At 34.7% G+C, this 23,404-nt stretch overlaps 7 protein-coding genes and 1 pseudogene across 7 annotated transcripts; 2 read left to right on the top strand and 6 right to left on the bottom strand.

Annotated features, from left to right (window-relative positions):
* Positions 1–58: 58 nt before the first annotated feature.
* Positions 59–2,024, bottom strand: LOC116405220 (stress enhanced protein 1, chloroplastic). Its single transcript, XM_031889160.1, has 4 exons — positions 1,855–2,024; positions 1,646–1,750; positions 1,012–1,187; positions 59–375 (listed from the first exon to the last, which is right to left on the bottom strand). The coding sequence occupies exons 1-4, from the start codon at positions 1,898–1,900 to the stop codon at positions 271–273; spliced, it is 432 nt and encodes a 143-aa protein (XP_031745020.1). The 5' UTR covers positions 1,901–2,024; the 3' UTR covers positions 59–270.
* A 576-nt stretch (positions 2,025–2,600) lies between these two features.
* LOC101221124 (NtPRp27-like protein) lies at positions 2,601–3,740 on the bottom strand. Its single transcript, XM_004136913.2, has 2 exons — positions 3,315–3,740; positions 2,601–3,209 (listed from the first exon to the last, which is right to left on the bottom strand). Exons 1-2 carry the CDS (start codon positions 3,664–3,666, stop codon positions 2,878–2,880), a joined length of 684 nt encoding a protein of 227 aa, XP_004136961.1. The 5' UTR covers positions 3,667–3,740; the 3' UTR covers positions 2,601–2,877.
* Positions 3,741–5,514: 1,774 nt separating this feature from the next.
* On the bottom strand, positions 5,515–7,304 carry LOC101216784 (annotated as a pseudogene).
* Positions 7,305–7,368: 64 nt separating this feature from the next.
* On the bottom strand, positions 7,369–9,302 carry LOC105434420. The gene is made up of 2 exons (XM_011660588.2): positions 8,021–9,302; positions 7,369–7,890 (listed from the first exon to the last, which is right to left on the bottom strand). Exons 1-2 carry the CDS (start codon positions 8,370–8,372, stop codon positions 7,490–7,492), a joined length of 753 nt encoding a protein of 250 aa, XP_011658890.1. The 5' UTR covers positions 8,373–9,302; the 3' UTR covers positions 7,369–7,489.
* On the bottom strand, positions 8,880–9,200 carry LOC101216547 (hypothetical protein). The gene has a single exon (XM_004137054.2). It carries the CDS (start codon positions 9,198–9,200, stop codon positions 8,880–8,882), a length of 321 nt encoding a protein of 106 aa, XP_004137102.2.
* Positions 9,303–10,993: 1,691 nt separating the features above from the next.
* On the bottom strand, positions 10,994–12,487 carry LOC101216297. The gene is made up of 2 exons (XM_004137053.3): positions 12,102–12,487; positions 10,994–11,570 (listed from the first exon to the last, which is right to left on the bottom strand). The coding sequence occupies exons 1-2, from the start codon at positions 12,451–12,453 to the stop codon at positions 11,233–11,235; spliced, it is 690 nt and encodes a 229-aa protein (XP_004137101.1). The 5' UTR covers positions 12,454–12,487; the 3' UTR covers positions 10,994–11,232.
* Positions 12,488–16,331: 3,844 nt separating this feature from the next.
* Positions 16,332–17,282, top strand: LOC101220889 (22.0 kDa heat shock protein). The gene is made up of 2 exons (XM_004136912.3): positions 16,332–16,511; positions 16,648–17,282. Exons 1-2 carry the CDS (start codon positions 16,385–16,387, stop codon positions 17,112–17,114), a joined length of 594 nt encoding a protein of 197 aa, XP_004136960.1. The 5' UTR covers positions 16,332–16,384; the 3' UTR covers positions 17,115–17,282.
* Positions 17,283–17,429: 147 nt separating this feature from the next.
* Positions 17,430–22,684, top strand: LOC101220653 (triacylglycerol lipase 1). Its single transcript, XM_004136911.3, has 9 exons — positions 17,430–17,743; positions 18,334–18,444; positions 19,111–19,251; positions 19,672–19,782; positions 19,866–20,009; positions 20,100–20,140; positions 20,246–20,322; positions 21,045–21,140; positions 22,176–22,684. Exons 1-9 carry the CDS (start codon positions 17,564–17,566, stop codon positions 22,496–22,498), a joined length of 1,224 nt encoding a protein of 407 aa, XP_004136959.1. The 5' UTR covers positions 17,430–17,563; the 3' UTR covers positions 22,499–22,684.
* Positions 22,685–23,404: the final 720 nt, after the last annotated feature.

Below are 23,404 nucleotides of genomic sequence, written 5' to 3'. Positions count from 1 at the left end.
AAGTAGCCCGAAACACGAATATACAATATTATGCACAATCATGATGATGGTCTTTCAATACAGGAAATCTGACAACAAAGTCATTGACTCATTGATGTTGATGGGGGAGATTTTTGTGAAAAAAGTTTCTATTAGTCATTGTACATTCAAACTTGATTGGCCATTGTTCGCACTCGAGAATATTACAATGAATGAAAATGAATATCAAGGAAAACATATTTTAGTATTACAAACTTTACAGAAAAACGTATAAAAGCAATCTAGATGGCTTCAATTTTTGGTAGCTGATTGGAAGATGAAAACTGCAGTCAGTACGCCAACCAATGCAGTAACGGCCAAGGCCACACTAGGCAGGGGAGACGTTACTCCAAAGTTCTGCATCATGAAAACAGTGATTCTAGTAAGGTTTTAATTAATTTAATGTCTGTATCTCCTATGAAACTTGTATGACACGTCACTAGGAATTCCTCTTCACTGGACAAAATAAACAAATGGGAAGTGCAAGCACAATCAACGACCAGCCAAGAATAATTAGACTGTGACTTCTATATCAGGCTAAAATCAATCAGGCAGATGCTGCACATCCAATGATCAGCCCAGAATAATTTAATGGTCCCTTATATAAGCCAAAATTAGCAAGACAAGTGTCTAGAAAAAAGAATGCCAGAGTAACAAAAAAAGCCATTGGAATACATTCTAGATGCACTTTAAGACCCATATTTAGAACAAACTCAACACTTCAAATGGAATACTCCAAGTGGTATAAAAGGATACTTTTGTATAAATAATTAAGGATAATATAATTTCCTGAACAGAAAATATCATATCCGTGTATTGTGTCAAATGAACGCAGCCAAACCTCACATTGGAGGTAGAATCTTATTAACACTGACAATTAGGTCTTCACCACAAGATAAGACAAATTTAAAATTCGAAAAGCTAAAGAAATCCTTTAACAATTTCTTATCAACTAGCTGAAATATAAGTACCAATGACTTAGAAAGGTCATACCTCTAAAAGTCCCTTGCCCGTTGCAATTTCAACACTAATTGCAATTGCAAATCCTACCATTGCAAACCGCCCAAGCCAAACATCCAGATTACTCTGTTGGGTGCTTTGCTCACATCTTATAGAAACAGAATTTTGTTTCAAAGCGTGCTTCTTTTGACCAGTTGGCTTGCTTAACACTGAGATCAAGAATAACCCTTAGCTGATACCTAATAAAATGAAGCTGAATCTTTGCCAAAATCCGCAACAAACTCAAAAATTCCAACTACTATGTTATTTTCTAAACAGCTCCAGCAACAATTTCTTAATATTCCAATAACAGTCAAGAGCAATCATAAAACTCTTTAACGTTAGAGTGGAAGTCGCATTAGATCACTTAGACTGAAACTTATGCAATATGCAATATTTCTTTCTTAAAACTGTAACAATTAGCAACACATACGTAACATCCAGATTTTATTTAGAAATTAGGGTAGTTTCAATGTTCACTACTATAATTCACAATATATCACATTGAATACTAAAAGAAAAAAATAACCCCAAAATAAAATTGAAAAGAAGAACTCGTCAAATCATAAAACTCATCAAGAAGAAACACTGAAATTAGACGGGTAATAGACATAAAAAGAATCAGTACCGAGTGGAGAGCCAGTAGCGAAGGTGGTTCCAATTCGAAATAAATTCGGCAGGGGACTTCTATGAAGCGGAAAAGCTTTTGGTGCTGTTCTTGCGAAGGAAACATCTGGAACATTGTATTCGGTTTTATGAATGGTTTGGATATTCAACAGTGAGAGAACAGAAAGAGAGAGATGGAGATGGTGTGATAGAGAGATAAAGAGAGCATACCGCGTGTGGCGAGGGAGAGAGAAGCGGACGCATGAAGAAGGGCCATTTGAGGAGGAGCTGGATTTGGCGCCGGAAAATGCTTTGTTGAAGCTCCTTATCCCTTCTTCCCCAATAACCCAAATACACCAATACCACTGGTTCACGATGACCGTTTTCTTCCACATTTTGCATTTTGAGGAAACCCACTCTGCCACGTGTCCTCCTCTCTATCACTATAATCCAAATTCTCCGTTTCTATTTAATCATTTACAATACTCTTACATATATTTACATGTAAATATATGCTATAAGTTTGATTGTACTGGTTCATCTCAAAATAAATTGAAATTGAAAGGAGTAATTTATCTATATTATATAGAATATAAATCTTTTGATTTTTACAACATAAGACTCAACATCTCCAACATGTACCTCAAGATGTTACTTACTATTATAGCATGGTTCTATCTCAAAGCTAATTAAGAGAAGAAAAAAAATTAAGATGAATTGAAGTCTCCTGATACGAAAATAAGAGATGGAAGAGAAGAGAATTTGATAAGAGAAAACTTTAGTTTTAATTGATATTGTTAGTATTCTACCGATCTCAATATATAAAAAGAAATTACGACTAAAAACTCTTACCTCTAAGCACTCATCCTATGATGGCCAGGAAAAAGAAAATATGAACAATTAGTGAGTTATGTTAACGGTGAATAGCTAGAGTCAACTAGCTCCAACTCTAACAATACTTATTATAAATAAGAGTGTCAGCAAATTTGTTGTGGTGTGTAATTACTATATTTTGGAAAAACAAATTGACACGACTTGGATCATAATCTTCTCATATTGGTTGCTCTTCAAAGTCATATGAAGAAACGGTTGACACTAATCAGAAAACAATTGGAATGAAGAAAATCTTCGCTCCGAAAAACATAACAACAAAAGAAAAAGAAGCATAAATCGAGAAAATATGTATCGATGAAGATCGGACACCTCCATTACATAATGGATATTATATGTGTAAAAGCAATAATTAATCAAGTCCTAGTTTCCGTAAGCTGCCTTGTAATCTGCCCAAAGCTGATCCACCGGCTTCCCCAGCAATTGCACGAAGTAATTGGCGGAGTAGCCATTTCTGAGCCTCCGGTTCAGCTCCGCCACGAATCCACTTCTCAGCCCCTCTAAATAATCCAAAAATCTCGCTGTCACGTCGTACCCTTGGTCCCATGAACTCCCGCCGCCCGGTCCCACCCAATGCCCCGGAATATACCCCGACTTTAGCCGTACGTAATCGGCGATCCCTTCGATCAGCCCGCCTGGTGCATTCGGGATCCCGTTCCATTGCCAGATATGAGTCATTTCGTGGTATAGGACACCTATGATTAAGAACATGAATAAAAGATTAAACAATACGTAAAAAGCAAGTATAACAACGGTATAGTGAAAGGAAAATATTTAGATGCATGTCACTTATACTTTACCTGTTATCTCCCTCTTCACGTCCCCACCATAGTTTGCAATATAGCCAGCACTAACATGAATTTCGTTGTTGCTAGCAAAGGCCACACCGTCGTAGTCAGTGACGATGAATAGTTTAACCTTGTGCACATTCTTCCGATTAGCAACGGAGCTTTGCTGGAAAATGTTCCATATAAAATCAGTGGAAGCTACCATTATCTGTCTGCTGCAGTCCACACCGATTTCATTGTCAAAGCGCACGCCACCAGGAGTTCCAACGGCCTTGTTGGTGACCGTGAACTTAACAGCGGAAACCATTTGTAAAAGAAGGAGAGAGGAAAAAAGGAAGAAGGTGATCTTGTTGGAATAAGCCATGGTTGTTGTGAAGCTGAGCTTGGCTGGTTTATATAAGGGATTGAAAAATGATAAAGTGTTGACCTATTTGCCATAATGGCACCAAATTGAGAAGGCTATATCTTTTTATAACATGTGGGGTTTGAAATTAAAAAAAGAAAAAAAAACTTTTTTTTTTGTTTATTATTAAACTTTTTGTATTAAACATCTTTAATTTAAATAGTAGATTTTGAAAATCAAAGTACTATGAAAAAGAGTAGGTCAAAATAATGGTTTTCTTTTTGGTTTGATAATTGAATTAGAACACATATTAAATATACTTGAAGATGTTAAATGCATCTGTATATCAATGTGAATGCTGGTGACAGAGATTTTCATATCGATATATGAATTTTCTTTATCTTATAGACTCATACCCATAAGAAAAGGTTAGGAAACATCTAAAGATTTCTTGTTTATTGAACGAAACATATATTTTATTATAGTAATTATTGTATTTATTGACTTTTTCAAATTAACTTATACATCAATAAAAGTATATATTGAATGTTTTCATCAAATTGAATATTGGACAAGAGAGTGATTTCTTCCACTACTATATAATACATGTTTTTATCAAATTAGTTATTTAGTTATTTAAAAATAGTAGATCATTAATGGTATATTTACAAATTTTTAATTAGATTTTTTACAAAGTAATGAAAAAGAAATATGCAAAAGAAATGAGTAAGGGAAAACTCCACCCTCCCTAAATAGGGAAGATTTCCACTTTTAATTACCTTAATTCTTTTTCATTAACAAATTAAATAAAGTAAGGGAGAATAAACAAATCATGCATCTTGATCTCATGTCAATAAAACAAGAAAAAAAGAAAAAACCTAAGCATAATAGAACCCCATGAAGAAATGGAAATCAAAAGAAAGAAAAAGAAAAACCCACCATGAAGAAATACTTTACAATTCAAATTTATGTTTTGAATTTAGTCCTTGGAATGTTATTTTCTGTCCTATTTCTTTGGCTTTTCTTGATTGTTCACTTCCCCCCTCATTTCATTTCATGACACTTGATTGATATATATAAAATTGCATCGTTAGAAAAGGAAATATATCTTATTTAAAAAAAACTGGTAGGGTTGTTGGTTGTTTGTCTCAATACTATTTTGAGTCACATTATTGACGGAATATTTTTTGAAAAAATTGTTTTCGAAGTCTATAGTATCCATTTCTGTAAATCTAATGTGGTAATTTTCAAGTTAAACTAGTAAAATAGAGAGGGGGAAAACACTTTTTCTATAGTTGAATGAGAAATTTTGATTAAGCACACAACAAAAGTTCAAACCCACATTGTCAAAATTATAAATGAGATTAATAGAGTAAGTAAAAGATTTGAATGACATGATTCGATGTCTCACACCCTCCCCATATACTAATATCTATGATCAACAACAAATATGGATTATTGCTTTAGGTTGCCATGAAGTCTTGAATGGGTGGCTCTGTTATTTAGTTGGCAGCAAGCTCAACATAATGTGTCCTATTTTGTGATATACACCTTAACAAGTTGGTCATTTGTTTCCATGGTTATTATTCCAAATCCCCTCTTCCTCATCCATGATCATTTTCCTCTTTGTCTATTGAGAAGGTCGATTGTTAAATTGCTTAAAATTTGGACATTCTGAACAACTTATTCTGATACTATATTAAATATTCATAATTCAATACAAAAGTTTTAAGTCAACAAGTGAAAGTAAACTTAATATAATATCTAAGTTTAGAGGGTGGATCAAAGCACTTTGTATTCGTCTTTTTCGATTGTAACTACCATTATTGGATTGTACTCATCAAGCATTACAAGGTCCAAAGTAAACTGTGGAAACAAGCAAAAAGGCGTTTGGATAAACTTGGTTGTAACCCACATTGATGTTTCAATGATAAACACTAGCAAAATTTTCCAGATTCATTTGTCAATAAAAATGGGTTTAGATGACTGTACTATTGATCATAGGTCAAGGATTCCAGATATAGATTGTGTCATCGAACTAAGTTAACCATGCATGTGTTTCGCTAGTTGTTATTTCTACTTATAGTTCTTTCGTCAATTATTAACTGAGTTATCTTTTCAAACTTTTTAATTTCTTCACAGCTGTAGAGCAAAATCCCCACTAGCTTCAATTTCAAAAGTACTGCATATGTTATCAAGATTCCCAAGCTTGGCCTGACTCTTATACTCCGCCCGAAGCTCAGCTACTGTCTTTCCTTGCAGCTGCACAAAGTAATCCGGAGAGTAGCCGACTTTGAGTCTCTGATTCAGCTTTCCCACGAACCCCTACCTCCGCTTCTCCAAATAGTCTATAAATCTTGCTGTCTTAGCGTAACCTTCCGTCCAACTTGACCCGCCTCCGGGCGCCACCCAATTCCCCGGAATGTACCTGCTTTCAGTCGTCTGTAATCTGCAAAACCTTCGATCAACCACCCCGGTGCCATCCCGTTTCCATTCCATTGCCACACATGTGTCATTTCATGGTACAACATTCCTGAAAATTAATTAAATTTACCCTTAATCTCCATTACATTTTAGATTTTGATCATTCCATTTCATTAACCCACACATATTATTTTTTCAGTAATTCTTTAATTAATATCATATATATAATCTTTTTATTGCGTATAAAAATACCCATTTCTAGGTAGATCATAATTTCTTAATTAAATTCTTGAATTTCGAAATTTATATCTATTTATATTCTCTAACTTTCGAAAATATTTAATAAATTCTATATAAGATAATACATCGAGAACTTAATATATACATATTTATTTGAGCGTTAGATTGGGACAGTACTCAAATGTTAACCTTAGGATGAAACTTGGTTGGAGTACTTGGATTGACTTTGAACTTTAAACTCATTGATCAAGTTGAACTTTGGATGAGTAACTCAACTCAATCTCTCAAACATTTCTAATATAATTATTGAATGTTATGATTTAAAAGAGAAAAAAATTAAGTTTAGTTCAATTAATGTACCTGCAATTTCCCACTTCACATCTCCATTGTAGGCGGCGATGTAGCTCGCACTAACGTGAATCCAGTTGTTGCTTGTCAACGCCACACCATCAAAGGCTCTATCGATCAACAGGGTGACACTCCGCACATTCCTCCGGCCGGCAGAGGTGTTTTGCCGAAAAATGCTCCAGATAAAACCATTGCCTTCTATCAATGTTTGACGGCAGTACTCCAATCCGATTTGGGCTGTCGAAGCGGTTGCCACCAGGAGTGCCTCCGATAACGGTGTACTCAACACCGGAAACTGTGTGTAAGAGAGCTAGAGAGGTGATGAAGAAGAAGATTACGGTGTTGGAAGCCGTTGATGTTTGTGAGGTTGAAGGAATACTGAGCTTTCGTTGCTTTAAATAAGGAGAATGGACAATTAAATAAGCCTTGAACTTGAAGCAGCCCCGAACCAATGGACAATTAAAGGCAACAAGAGGGAAAAAAACGTCGAGAAAATCGAACCGACCTAAACCGACTAGCAGTTTGGCCAGTTTGGCCGATCTATATTTAAGCTGTTGGGCACGGCCGATAGTCGATTTCTCTCCTTGTAAGTCGGTTTTCGAGGGCAGTTTTTGTACAAAACCATCCTCATCGCCGATGATCACTCCCTAAACATTACAAAGTCAAAGTAAACTGTGGAAACAAGCAAATATATAAGGAAAGAAAAGGTAATTCTTCAAAAGGGAGTCAAGTCAATATTTTATTTTTGGTCTCTAATGTAATGAATTGATTACATGAATGACACCGTTGAAATTAGAATTTGAATACCAATTAATAGAACTTTATAGTTTGTTTACAGCTGTAGAGCAAAAACCCCACTGACTTCAATTTCAAAACTATTGCATTTGTTATCAACATTCCCAAACTTGGCCTTCGTCTTGTACTCAGCCCACAGCTCATCCACCGGCTTCCCCATCAACTGCCGGAAGTAATCATCGGAGTATCCATTTCTCATCTTCCTGTTCAGTTCCGCCACCAACCCACTTCTCACTGATCTCTCCAAATAATCCAAAAACCTTGCCGTCACGTCGTAGCCTTCGTCCCACCAGTTCCCCCCACCCGGCTCCACCCACGTCCCCGGTATATACCCTGACTTCAGTCGTACGTAATCTGCGATCCCTTCGATCAACCCGCTCGGCGCCTTCAAGTTCCCGTTCCATTGCCAGATATTAGTCATTTCGTGGTACAACAATCCTGCAATTATTAAAGACAAAAATCAAATACTTATCCAAACAAGCGTGGACGGTGTTTAATAATCCAAAAATACAACAAATGAAAGTATAGAAAGTTGATGCTTTGTGTATAGTTGAAAGCATGCACGTACCTGTGATCTCCCTTTTCAAATCTCCACTGTAGCTTGAGATATAGTTTGCGCTAACATGAATCTCGTTGTTCATATTGAGCGCTACTCCATCCAAGTTTTTATCAATAAACAGACTGATCTTCTCCACGTGTTTCCGATCGGCCGCGGTACTTTGCTGGAAAATGTTCCATATCAAGGCAGTCGCAGCTACCAGGGTCTGCCGACTGTAATTCGCTCCGATTATGCTGTCGAAGCGGGCACCGCCGGGTGTGCCACTGGCGTTGTTGGTGACGGTGTACTCGACGGCAGAGATGGATCTTAGGAGAGCGAGAAAGATCAGTAAGAGGAAGAAGATTAAATTGTTGGAAACCATGGATCGATGTGTGTGTGTGAATATGGAGATGGTGAAGCTTTTAATTTGGCCGTTGATTTTTCAACTTAGGAAGGAAGGAAAATGGAAGAATTGTCAAATTCTTGCTTTGACTGTCCAAATTCTGGAAACTACTCTATAAGCTAAGTCTTGGGTCTCAAAGTTTGGGTCTCAAAGTTTTGACGAAGTCTTGGCTTTTATTTGAATCGAAATTTCAAATTTTAATTTGTGAGTATAGTTTTCATTTAGTCCATTTGACATAGGGTATCATACACGACCTTATCCTTCAAGAATTTTAGGTATATATCAATGCAACAAAAACTATCAGCAAATCCAATTTCTGCCTACACATTTGCTACGTGTTGGCACAAACACAACTTCATTGATATTGATAACATTTATCAATTAAATAGAAAAGTTGATGGAAAACCTTTACAATAACAGTACACACATACTGGATCAATACCTATTAAGGACAAACAGAAGACGAGCCTTTGTTTATAATGATACTCAATCACGATTCCCAAACGCTGCCTTGTACTCCGCCCACAGTTCATCCACTGTCTTTCCCTGCAGCTCCACAAAGTAATCTAGAGAGAAGCCGTCTCTGAGCTTTTGATTCAGCTTTGACACGAACCCACTCGTCCTCTTCTCCAAATAGTCCATAAATCTTGCTGTCTTGTCGTAACTATCTGTATAATTTGACCCACCTCCAGGCGGCACCCAGTGGCTCGGAATGTACCCTGATTGCAGTCGTATGTAATCTGCAAAACCTTCGATCAACCACCCCGGCGCCGCCCCCTTTCCGTTCCATTGCCAGATATGTGTCATTTCATGGTACAAGATTCCTGAAAATTAATTAAATTTATCCTTAATCTCTATTACATTTTAGATTTTGATCATTTCTTTTCATCAACTATCACATGTTATTAATTCTTGAATTAATATCATATATATAATCTTAGTGAAAAAGCTTTCGACTCCCTAACTTCTGATCGTGTATACAAGTTTAAAAGAAACAAGTAGATTTTGTTTAAAAAATATTTCCTCAAACAGTTTGGTAACTCATAATTTCTTAGTTAAATTATTGAATTGTGAAATTTATATCCATTTATATTTCTAACTTTTGAAAGTATTTATTAAATTCTAAACTTGTTGAAATAAATTTCTGAAATTTGAAAAGTCTCTAGTAATTATTATCAAACTTTTAATTTTGTCTTTAATAGATGACTTGACTTTTAATCATATGAGTCAATTTCATTCAGTATATTCTAAAAATGTATGGATCAAAAACTAATTTTTTATTTTTTTTTTATTATGTGGAGAGCCTAACGTAACTCTTTATTAGAACAAATTGAAAATTGAAAACATGTATTAAATACTTGAAATCAACAAAGTTCAAAATTTGTATTAATTATGTATAAGTTTAAAAGCTTAGATACAAAGTAGAAAATTTTCAAAGGGAACTTATTATTTAACCTAATTTTCTTACCATAATATTCACTTTTTTTTAGTTCACAAACCAAATTATAAAGAAGAAGAAAAACTAAACTAAAATTAAATAAACTAAAAATTGAATAGAAGTCCACACATAAAACTAATATTTACGGTTTGTCTAACAAAAACAAAAAGCTCGTTAAGTGGATACAATATTTTTATAATTTTTAGATTTATCATTGAATATTACTATTAACGATTTGTCACTTTTTTCTTTTCTTTTTTATTTTTGTCATTTATTCCTTTTCTCTTCCTAGATTTCTTCTTCTCATCTTCCAGATTTTATTTCTTCTATTTTAAAACTATTTATTCCTTCGGTTTAAATTTTCTATTTCATTTTCAACATTTTCGAAGTTACTTCCTATTTCTCATACTTGAGAATATATTATTTTGACATGATCTAAACGATGGTTTACTTACCCTACCATTGTTAACATGATCGTGTTGACCATGTTAAACAAGTGTAAAATTTGAAACCTTTTTCTCATCCATATATAAAAGGAAATGCACAATTGTGTATCATAACCTAAACGACTCTATATAATTCGTTTAATTATTGTAGTTAAAATTTGATCAAGAATTATGCAAACATTTTAAAGGAATGTTTAAGCTAAAGTACCTATTGAACGAAACGAATTAGATAATAACGAAATTCGACCAAGTCAAACGTCATCCTTTTGATCGTTAATGTCCATTGCAAACAGATATTATCAAGAACATTATGCTGTTTTTTCAAGAACAATGTCACATGACAGAATTCAGATTCTGCATAATATATTTTTCATATCTGATAGCGTGATATTCAAAAGATCACACAATGATCTACAGGACTCGTGATATAGATCTAAGTACCTCAAATACTTACTTCATCTATTTCATTTTTGTTATTTTTTGCAGTTCAATATATATTCGGGTCCTACCAGAAGACCAATGATCTGTAGGAGGCTCTCGTGATAGCAAACAAAAGTTGTACCAAGTCGAGAGGGTTTGACAAGTATAACATAAGTTGATTTTTTGTTAGGGTCTTCTCCACACAAAGTTAATTTAGATATTTCAAACTCCTAACTCAATAAAACTTAAACATGAAGAAACAAGGATGAAGTTCAAAGAGATGGAGAGAAAAGATGTGCAAAACAACCCTGACTTTCTTTAATTTATTATTTGATATTGATAACAGTCTGCCATTAAATAGAAAAACAGTGATGAAAAACTATTACAATACACACTGAATCAATATCTGATAAGCACAAGAGAACACTTAATGGGGTTGTGTTAAGAAACACAGTAGAGGCAAAAACCTTTTTATTTTGACTTAGTTTCTATTTAAAAAAGCTTTAACATACATTCCTTATTATTCTAATTATACTCAACCACGGTTCCCAAACGCCGCCTTGTACTCCGCCCACAGCTCAGCCACTGTCTTTCCCTGCAGCTGCACAAAGTATTCCGGAGAGTAGCCGACTCTTAGCATCCGGTTCAGCGCTGACACGAACCCGCTCCTCCGCCCCTCCAAATAGTCCATAAATCTTGCAGTCTTGTCGTAACCTTCCATCCAACTTGACCCGCCTCCCGGCGCCACCCAATGCCCCGGAATGTACCCTGCTTTCAGTCGTACGTAATCTGCATAGCCTTCGATCAACCACCCCGGCGCTGCCCCGTTTCCGTTCCATTGCCAGACATGTACCATTTCATGGTACAAGATCCCTGAAAATTAATTAAAATTTTCCTTAATCTCTATTACATTTTAGATTTTGATCATTCCTTTTCATTAACTATCACATGTTATTATTTTTTCATTGATTATTTAATTAATATCATATATATTCTTGTGAGAAATTCCATTCTCTAACCTTTTATCGTGTATACAAGTTTAAAAAAACCTACTCTTATTTAGTTTACATAAGTAGATTTTGTTTAAAATATATTTCCTCCAGGTTTGTTAACTCATAATTTCTTAATTAAAGAGCATGATTATTGTTTTTTTAATATATATATATATAATATAACACATCAATAACTTGATATATATGCATATTTGTTTGTGTTAAATTGGACTCTACTCAAATGTTAACTTTAGGACGGAAACTGGGTTGGACTTGAATTAACTTTGAGCTTTAGACCCATTGATTAAGTTGAGCTCTGGACAAGAAACTCAACTCGGTGTCCCAAATGATTTAATTATTGAAAGCTATGATATAAAAGAGAAAATTTTAAGTTTAGTTCAATTAAATGTACCTGTAACTGCCATCCTCACATCTCCATTGTAGCGGGCGATGTAGCTCGCACTAACGTGAATCCGGTTGTTGCTTGCAAACGCCGGATATTGGTGTAAGTCCCTGTCGATCAACAGGATGACACTCTGCACATTCCTCCGGTCGGCAGGGGTGTTTTGCCGAAAAATACTCCAGATAAAACCACTGGCTTCTATCATCGTTTGACGACAGTAGTCCGCTCCGATTTGGGTGTCGAAGCGGTTGCCACCGGGAGTGCCTCCAGCGTTGCTGGTGATGATGTACTCAACAGCGGAAACTGTGTGTAAAAGAAATAGAGAGGCGATGAAGAAGAATATTATGGTGTTGGAAGCCATAATTGATGCTTGTGAGGTTGAAGGAATGCTGAGCTTTCGTTGCTTTAAATAAGGAAGGATGGAAGAATGGTCATGAATATTACCGATGTCCATAGAGAAATTTCAAACCCTCACTAATGATAATATTTTTTCTTTTAACAACAATGTCTTTATTATTAAAATTTGATTAAGAATTATGCAAATCATTTTTCAAAAAATGTTTAAGCTAAAGTAATTATTCAATGGAATTAGATAGTAGCTACGTATGTATATAAGTTTGAGATCCGTATGTATATAAGTTTGAGTTGGGTCGGATCCGATAAAATTATGGATCAATCCAAATTAAATATATATATATAAATTCAAAGTCTACAATGTTCATTCAAGTTAAAGTTTACTTTTAGGTTGTAAGTTTTAGGTCTATAATATATAATCTGGTTGGATCGGAACAACACCACCATTTACTTGCAGTACGCACGACTCAACTTTTTTTCTTTCAATTTTCTAATCTAATCCAACCTAATACAAAATTTAACCCAATCCAACCGTAATAATTTAGGTTGGATCATTGGTAGTTCGTTTTTAACATATGTTATTATAACCAAATACGATCCATCAAATAACTCTTTTGATCATTAATGTCCATTGCACAAATATGAGGCTCAAAATTCTCTTTTATTTATTATGTATTCGTCTTTCGGATTTTAGAAAAAGTTAGGTTTGAAAAGTATGTTGAAATAGTGCTACTTTAATTTTGATATTCTTTTTTAAAAATATCTTTTTAAGTATAATATGGATGAGAAATTCGAACTCAGAACTTCCCGTCCTCAAAAACAAACCGAAGTTGTAAATATGGAGGAAATTTCAAATTATGACCTTTCTTCTCTTCATTTATATTGGTTTTAATAATTAGTTAGGAGACAGAGCAAAATTCCTATTTTTCTTCTTCGTCTATTATGATCAAGTCGCCATCTCCTTCCCTCGTCTCTCTCTCCTCTCCTCAATCTCCTTTTTTCTCTAAGGACTTTGGACATCATTTTGTTATTTAGTCCTTGACTGATGATTTTGATTTTTAAACTTTTAGTTTAAGATTTTTAATGTAGTTCTGGACTTTGTTTAAAGGTTTTTGTTACATTTTTCTCACTAAATTTTCAAGAGATCTTTTATCTCCTTTGTCCTCATAACATCTACGAGAAAATTCAATATTTCAGATTTTTAGTATTTGGTAGACTCTATTATCGTTTTGCCTCTTAATTTACTATAAACTTTGCTATTTAAAAAAAATTGATGCTCTACTTTTGTTTATGCAACAACTGATAATTTGAACAATAACCAATCATATGATATCTGCATTAAGACTCTCCTTTCCAATCCATCTCCATTCATAGTTTTAATTTCTTCTTGCATCATGCATGTTATTGGCACAATAATTCACTTCTCTAGAATTACTAATTCTAAGGACATCAAGTTGACGGAGTAGTTCTCTTCTAAATGCAAATATGTGGCTTAAGCTTCTTTACCATCTCATTTGGTTTGAAATTTTTGAATGCTTTAGAAAGATGTATACTGACGATGATATTGATATATACTTTTAGTTTAGTATACAATGTCCCTACCTATTACTTAAAAGATAAATAAGTGATATATACTTAGATGTTATTGACAATTAGTATAAAAATGATAATAGATAACTAACAAAATTAACAATATGTATCATTAGCAATCAAGTTTACATTCAGTATCTAATAATAATTACACAACAACTAGATAGTATAGATCAATGTATCATTAGTAATCAATGTGAGGTAACAATAAGATAGTAATTAGATAACAATCGGTATCAAAGAATAGTCAGTACCACATTAACTTGTAGAAATATATAAGTTATTATAGTCTTTTAGATAGAATAATGAAGCAAAAATGCATAATAAAAGTACAAAAACACGTAGTTTATGTTGTAAATTCATTAATATTTAGAAACACACTTTAAATAAGCATTCATATCTGTTTCTGGTCGTTTTTAATGTCTTAACCTAGGATTAATAACAAAAGAAGAAGTTAGCGAATCGCAGAAGAACTTGCGTGAAGGCTAGGCGAGAAGACCACATAAAAATGCAAGAAGAGCTTTGCTAGAAGATAAAAGTGGTAGATGGAGTTTATGTGACTTGATACATGCTCAGAAGGATAGAAATTTTCTGCCAAAGCTGTCTATAAAATGACTTCATCTTCACCAAGCAAATCGTGTTTGAATAGGCCAAACCTTAAAGAGTGGTGAAAAGGAATAGTCTTTTCACCGTCTGTAAATGCTTTTCTTTCTCTTCTCCAGTCAGTTAGTGAGTAAAAGCTTAAGGTCTGAGTAGAGAAGAATCCATAATCCATCTCCTCTAACTTGTACTCATTTCCATTATCTTTTCCTTCCATTTTTGTATTTATGTATGTAATATATGTTGTTCAAATTGTACAATGGCCGAAGGTCTATATTCTTCAATATATTACATGTTTATATCTTTTCAATCCATCATATATTTACTTTTCATCTGTCGATGTGTTATTCATAGTTTAGGTTGTGATAAGTTCTTGATAAGAAGCTTAGCTTATAATTTTTATCGTGTTAGCTGAGCTATATATTCATCAGTTGGCTAGTGTATGTCACGTCAACTATCCAAGAGGGCAAGTAGCAAGGATATGGCTAACGCTCGCAATGAAGAAGTTTGGAGATAAACTATACCTTGGCGAGATAGCTTCCATCATTTGTGTCTAGAAAGGAGAACCAGTGCGGGTATTAGGCGTTGAGAGCTGGTTGCCACCCCTTAAATGCGAAACTCTATAAGTCTTGTAGGTGAACACTTTTAGATATATCTTGTCTAGCTAGATTTAGTCATTTGGATCCCGAGAGGTGAGCAAGTATGACGTTTAAAGACACAAAAAGGTGCTCGCCTTAATCATAAGCTAGTTAAGTAAGCTATATTGCATCGGAGCTAACGCACAGCTTAATCGCCTAGTACTGCAAAGACCTTCCTTCACCCCTTTCTTACATACAAGTTAGTTCACGCTTTTACCTCATTCAACCCAAACCACCTTTATAGAGAGATATAATTCAAGTTTACACTTTGTCATACTGTATAAAATTCTTTTATACCGCCTAATTGAATAGTAGACCTTAGAACTAAGATTTGATATCAACTCCTTGTGTTCGACCCTGAATTACCCGAGAAAACTTAATGTTTCACTTATACTTGAGCAAGAAGTAGGGAAACTTGTACTCAACGAGTACTTAGTTATTATGCGATGAAGAAATACATAGCAAGTATTTTGCATGCAATGATACCATGACCAATGACTTACTGAATTAATTATGCACATACACAACACTACAATACAACCCTAAGTCCAACTCCTTCAGTATCAAGCAACCCACAAGTTTTCTGTTTTTTTTTTTTTAAGATAATACACACTTTTTAGTTTTTTAAAAACGTAATTAAAAAGATAGAAAAAGAAAAAAACAAGAAATTGAAATAGTTGAAGTCTTAAAAATCTGTTTTTGGTTTTCATTTTTGATCATCCATAAGAGTCTTCACCACTTGAGCAAGACATGCTAATGTTGTTTAAAAAACGAATACCCGTTTTCTTTTCATTTTAAAAAAACTCCTTCCGCAAGTTTAGAAAACGTTTTTAAATTTGAAAAAACAAAAAACTTTGTATAATTCTTTAACCTAAAATGAACAAAAAGGGAAAGAAAAAGAAAAAGTCAAAAAAGGGAAAGCCACGTGTGATGTGGTGCTTTGATTGTTAAAGCTCTAGAAATCAGTAGTTTAGTCTAGAGAGATCTACATTTGCGTGGAATCAAAACTATATCCCTAAAGTATTGGCCTTTCACCATTCTCTACTATATAAACCCCTTCTTGTTGTAGTGTTGCGTTGTGTTGTGTGTTTGAAATTTTAATTAAGAACTATGGCGATGATGGGGTTACCCAGAAATTCCTTGTTCCTAATTCTTGGACTTGCATTCTACTTTTTCGCAACTCAGCAAGCTAATGCTTTGATGCCTTATCGCTCCATATGGGATATCATGCAGCCGGGTATAATTCTTTTTTCTTCATTATAATTGGGTTTTGTTTATATCAGAAAATCATATTACAAAGCTGTAAAGAAAAACATAATTTTTTCCCCTTGTCAATTGGGTTTTGTTATCAAACATATGGTTTAAATAAACAGGTGGCTACTCGGAGGACCCGTTTAGGATCCTGGAACAGAGTCCACTAAGCGTACCGAAGTCGGCGGTGGACACGCTAGCAGTGGCACGAGCAGACTGGAAAGAAACGGAGACGGAGCACGTGATATGGATGGACATTCCGGGAATAAAGAGGGAGGACTTAAAGATCGAAGTAGAGGAGAATCGAGTGTTGAGGATAAGTGGAGAGATGAAGGGGGAAGCTGAGGTGGCAGGGGAGAGATGGCACCGGGCAGAGAGGATGAGTTCATCGGGCAAGTTTTGGAGGCAATTCAGGCTTCCAGGAAATGCTGACATGGAAGGGATAAAGGCACACTTGGAGAATGGAGTGTTGAAAGTAATCGTGCCAAAGTTGCCTCAAGAGAAGAAGAAAGAAGCTAAGGTTGTGAAGATTGAGGAAGGAGCGAAATCTGGTGGAGAGGATCTTAAGGCTACTAAGGCTGCAATGTAGAAATGTTAATGGGTTTTGCAATAAAAGTGTTCTCTTTTTTTTGTTTTGGTAATTACCTATTAATGTAGAGAAGTTGAAGAAGGATGTTAACTAGTGGGGTTTTGTCTTCTGTTTGATATATAATAACGTAAGCTTTGCATATAATTCAATGGATATCTTTTTCTGTTTTCTTCTTCTCTCTCTCTATCTCAAAGCCATACTTTGGTGAAGAAATGGGTTTTTTGTATTAAAATGAAGCCATTCTCAAGCAACGAATATGCCACGCGCGCCTTATTAGCGGGCGCGGGCGTGGACACAACCACCAACCGATTCGACTAGTTGAATGGCATCTTCTCTTAGTTTCCTCTTTCCCCAAATAATATATATATATATACAGTGAACAGTTTTTATTATCAATTTGTTAACTAATTCTCCTCGCCCTGACTTCAAGGTTAATCTTTGTTACGGATATGGCGATGCCATTGCTTGCTTTCATATTTCTTCTCTTCTTCTTCCCTCTCCATTCCGCCGGTGATTCCTCCTTCCCTTCTGTCGTTGACTACTCGATTCTCCCTCACGCTTTGTCCGACAACAAGTCCTTGTGCTCCCAACTCGTTCTTCCTGCTGGCTATCCTTGTGCTGAGCATAAGGTTCTCTATTTCTCTCATTTCGCTTCCAATTTTTTGGTTGATTAATTAGAGGAAGGTGTGGACAATTATGTGAAATGAGACTGTAATATTAGAGTTCATCGCTCTGTTTCGACTGGAGATACTTGGATGGATTTTAGTCAACTAATTGCCTCTAATGCTTCTTGTTTGAGATTTCCTTTGAGTTTCTTGTTTATTTTCTTTTCTGAGGTGAGACAGATGGAATTAATTTCTTTGTATTTTTAGATTCGATGCCCGACGTGGTTTTGATTTGTTTCTGTCGATTTTCTGGATAATCCGATGTATATGTATCGTTCTCGAAAGTGTGATATGCGAAGAAATATGATTGAATTTGATTTTTATGTAGATCTCTGATTTTATCAATTTCTCATTAACCATTTGGAGCTTAATGCATCTCTACTGTGTAAATTTGTTACTATAAATGATGTTGTTCTTTGATCATGCTCGAGTTTTGAGGAATGTTATCCATTATTGCAGACTGGGCTGATGAATTGTGCTTTTAGTAATGCACTTGAGTACGGTTTTGCAGTACTGAGTCACTGACGGACGTGATTTTCTCATAAATTTCTTAGATTCAAACAAAGGATGGGTTTTTATTGGGTCTGCAACGTGTATCTTCACGTGATGGAGAATTGGAAAAGCAAAAAGGTCCTCCAATTTTGCTTCTCCATGGATTGTTTATGGTAAGTGTTCTGACAGTTTTGCAATATTGTAACTGTATCTGTTAGGTCTTTTTACTCTTTTTTTGGTCTAACTCTATTAGCAATAGCTAGGGTATTGACATTGCTGCCTGATATCTTTTATACTACCGAGACTTATCTCCTTTTGTTGTAATTTTCAACTGCTCCCATCTCTTCATATTCCAGTGGTATTTAATGTTCTCGATTAGGTCGATATTTACCTTAAACTTCTACACTACAGTCCAATAGTGTAACCATGCTTTCCAGTTATCTCTCAAGGAATTGGTACTAGAAGATGAATGGCATATAGCCTCAAGGCAGATTTTACCCAAGGCCCTATCTTTTATATATATATGTCTCTCTCTTTTTAATCTTCTGGCCTCTGTTTTCTTGTCTCTCCAAGTGAGATTCTTTTCAAATTCTTTTTATTCTCATCCCAAAGTGTACTGAATTGTCTTCTTTAGTTTCATTCGTTGGTACAACATTTCTATGCTTGGGAAGATCCAATTATCCATAAATTTCTTTTTGTCTAGGAGGTTAGTAACTGCGTATTTTGAAACATGGATGGTGAATTTTGAATAAGTTTGTAGTCTGGGATCATTCTCACAGTAAGGGGTTCCAACCACTAGTTTTTCGTACCTTTCATTGTCTGAGCTGGTGCATGTGCAGGCTGGCGATGGATGGTTTTTGAATTCTGCAAGACAATCTTTAGGCTTTATTCTTCCAGATAATGGATTTGATGTGTGGATAGGAAATGTGCGTGGAACACGGTGGAGTTATGGGCATTCATCCCTATCAGAGGATGAGAAGGTATTCTTAGTGTACTTTATCACAAAATTTTAAGATGTGTAAGATGTTAATTAAATGCAGAGAAAGAACATAGTTTCCCCTATTGTGTTGTGGATGTATTGCATGTATCTAGGAAGTTAAATAATGATACAAACATGGTGTAGCTCATGCAGGCAATTTTGACGCTTCAAACTTCAAACAAATTTACATGACGTTTTATGGAGTTAAGCAGTCGCATGACAGATTATCTTCAAGGATCATTTGATTTCATGCTAATTGTGTTGATTTGCTAAAGTTTATTTTATCTCAGAATTCTGCACTTTATTGTATGGTGGATTCTTGGTCCACAAGTATGATAGGACAATCTTGAAAGTACTCTAACATAAATTTCATTTGTTTAGTTCTATTTATGTCTTTGACTCTAGTATATTATGATTGTAGGAATTTTGGAATTGGAGTTGGGAAGAGTTGGCCCTGTACGATCTTGCAGAAATGATTAACTACATAAATTCCTTGACAAACAAGAAAATTTATATTGTGGGACACTCACAGGTCTCATATCTCTTCTTCTACGAGATTGTTGCTCTGAAATGATATATTTCTGGTATGGTGTCATCTTTTATCTTTGTTCGCAGGGAACAATTATGTCTTTTGCTGCTCTTACCCAGCCAGACATAGCCAAGAAAGTTGGAGCAGCTGCTCTTTTAAGTCCTATATCGTACTTGGAACATATCACTGCTCCATTAGTACGTCTAATGGTTGACACACATCTTGATACGGTATTCTTGGCTTGTTATTGTGCAATTAGCATTGTTAAGTGATTGTATTATTAATAGCAATAAGCTTATTTTTTATATTTTTTTCGACAGATAATTCTTGCCTCAGGATTTCATGAACTCAACTTTAAAAGGTTGTCATGCTATGCTGTGCCCATCTCTAACTTTGTAATGGATTGCATTTTTAGCTTCACCATAGTTCATGGTACTCATGCCTATGTTTTTGTATGCTATTTCAGTGATTGGGGAACAGTCCTTTTAGATAATCTTTGTGATCGGCTAGTTAACTGCATCAATATTCTAAGTTCAATAACAGGTTCTCTCAATGCAACCTGCTTCACGTTTCTCTCTTTTCTTTTTATTTATTATTTTTGTGAAACCTTGACTTTGGAATCCTTATCCAACATACTTGGATGATCCTTTCTTTAACCGAATACGAATCTTTCGATTCATTTGGATCTCCTCTCACGCTTATTTATTGCTTTTTACTTTTGGGAAATAATTGAACACTAATCCAAGACTCTAATATTCAGAGGGCTCTATAATTGTCAGCAAAGTTGTTTTCCTTTTCTTGAAATCCAAAAACAAAAATTCTTACTTTATACATAACATAGGTCATCCATTCAACATGGGATAAAAAAGAAACAAATGAGGGTGAAATCTTGCTAATTTCTTTTAATTACTATATCTTATACTGACATCAATCATATTGGTTCATAATTTTGTGTGGTTAGTGGGTATCTCTCTTAAAACTGAAGGGCTTGGGTTGGAAAATATGACTAAAATTTACCTCGTGATGGAATTGGGAAAAATATTACTGATATTTACCAAGTTCCCCATTTTTTACATGATATTGCTGCCAGCAAGCTTCTATTAGACATATTGCAATTCAAGAAATGGACTACCAGCTTCCATTTTTTGCTCTGATGCATATCTGCATTTTCATCCATTTTATTGAACCTTAACTTCATTTGCTATTATGAAGTTTGGATGTTCAACACTAAATTTCCTAAGGATGCCTTCTTTTAAATGCTGCAGGCGAAAATTGCTGCCTGAATCGCTCACGTTTTGACTTATTTTTCAAATATGAACCACATCCATCATCAGCAAAAAACCTGCACCATCTTTTCCAGAGTATGCTCTGCAATATCTTCTCTCTACTTCAACTTCTATCATACTATGACTATGATTTCGATGAATCTTTGAATGTTTTACCTGCATGTATTTCTTGGAAAGTTAATCATAGTGTTCTCTTGTGAAGTCTAATATAAATCTTTAAACATTTGATCGTGAAGCTTTGCATCATACATTCTAAACTCTTTCAAGACTTAGAAGATAATTTGATCTTCCTCACATGACATTTTTCTAGAAACCTTTTAAAGATATCAAAATTAACCCAACCTCAACCTAAAGGATACTCAGCTTTCCACAAACAGATTTTCATTCAGACACCAAATTTGCTAATACTCTGCAACCTTAAGCAGTTTTTCTTCCTTTGGCTTCCTTCTTTTAATTTGCTTCCCACTTTCCCGATTTTTCAAATAATCGAGGAGGCTATAAAGGATTTTTTTTTCATATGCTCATTAACTTCTTTCGCTCAATCTCTTTCCTGAGTGACTTTTCATCATCCCTCAAATCCCTCGCTTTCCATTAACTTTATCTATAATTAAAGCCAGCCCTCTATTTCCATAGTATTTTTATCAATTACCGAACTCGTTTCCTCTTTTCACTCCCTTGTCCTTACCTTCGCTTTCCACCTATTCCTTTCAATCAAAGCTTCAATTTCCGCTTGCGCCACCAGAACTTTTCTGTTCTCTTTAACATTAGGCACAAACAACATAATCGAACTTTGCTTATTATTACCAAGCCGCTTGCTCTTTAGCAGTTCATTTTTCTCCATCTTGTACTTCCAAGTCCGAACATTAGTGATGGTTTAGGATCAATTTTTCTGTTGTTAGTTCTATTAATTTTATTAGGAGAGTGTATACTCGACTTCAACACATGGCAACAATTTACTACACTGAAGTTGAATTATTGGTTTTAGGAAGTGTTATAGTCTACAAATCAGTTGCTTGGTTAAGACTTAAGCAGTATGTTTTCTCCTCCTGACGGGGATACGACGTGGTTCGACTCCACGGACTTAACTTCCTTTTCCTTTTCTTCCACCAGTGATCCGCAAAGGTAGTTTTTCCAAGTATGACTATGGATTGTTAAAGAATCTGAGAGTTTATGGTCAAAGGGTGCCACCTGAATTTGATCTCAGCCGCATTCCTGAATCCTTGCCGCTGTGGATGGCATACGGCGGGAACGATGAGTTGTCAGATTGGACAGATCTGGAGAACACTATAAAGAAGGTGAAGTCGGTACCAGAATTAGTTTACCTTGAGAATTATGGTCATGTGGATTTCATTTTGAGCATGAAAGCGAAGGAAGATGTGTATGATCCTATGATCAAGTTCTTTAAATCCTTGGGAAAGTCAAGTAGTTTGTAAAGTGAATTGTGGTTAATGTGGTTGTAAATGTGTGCTGGTGTTGATATAAATGTGTGTTGTGGTAGTAGCCAAATCCTTCGTTGTTATGGAGGGCTAATTATTGTTCTATTTGTTTGATATTGAATTCCTTTAACTTAATAAAAATACCAAATAAATGAAATAATAAAAGAAGAATTATTTGTACAATAGTTGAGTGATTTTATGTGATATATACAGGGGTCTCTTAAAAAATATAAAAGACTTGTAAAATAATTATTGAACAATTTTGAAAACGAAGGTCTAAAATAAAAAATACCAAAATTAAATATAAAATATGTGATTAATTGGTTCCCAACTATCAGTATATTTGTTAAACTATTTTTGGCTATCTTTTTTCAAGACTCTTTGCTTTCTAGGTTTGTTTAAATTTTGGTACCTAAATCAACTTGATTATTTTTTTTTTCATTTGATTATTCAATATTTTAACTATTTGACCTCTTGTCTAACCAAAACGAATTAAATCTCTTTAAAAAAGAAAAGACATTGATAAAATTTGTTGTCACTTGGAAAGGACGAAAGGAGCCGTCAAACTTAGAAACTAAAATCATAGACAGGTTAGTCTCTATCAGTTTTAGCATGGCCTTAGTTACTACATTCCATATCAAATAGAAACCAATACCATTGTAAGGTTAACCACCAGTCGAAAGGGAGGGAAAAAAAGAAAATGCAATATGAATCAAAGGTAAATTTTGGTAAGCATCTTCTTGTTGTTAATTGATTCTAACTATCTTATCAGTACATTCTTTCACACTATTACTTTTATCTTTGTCAAAATACCCAAAAAGATAAAAGAAAAATACATACAAATAACTTTTTTTTTAAAAAAAAATTGTTTAGATTTGGATAGCCAAATTAGGTAAAAGAAAA

This window comes from Cucumis sativus, chromosome 7 (assembly GCF_000004075.3).
Source record: "Cucumis sativus cultivar 9930 chromosome 7, Cucumber_9930_V3, whole genome shotgun sequence".
NCBI classification, from domain to species: Eukaryota; Viridiplantae; Streptophyta; class Magnoliopsida; order Cucurbitales; family Cucurbitaceae; genus Cucumis; species Cucumis sativus.
This window is presented reverse-complemented; position numbering and strand designations above follow the sequence as displayed.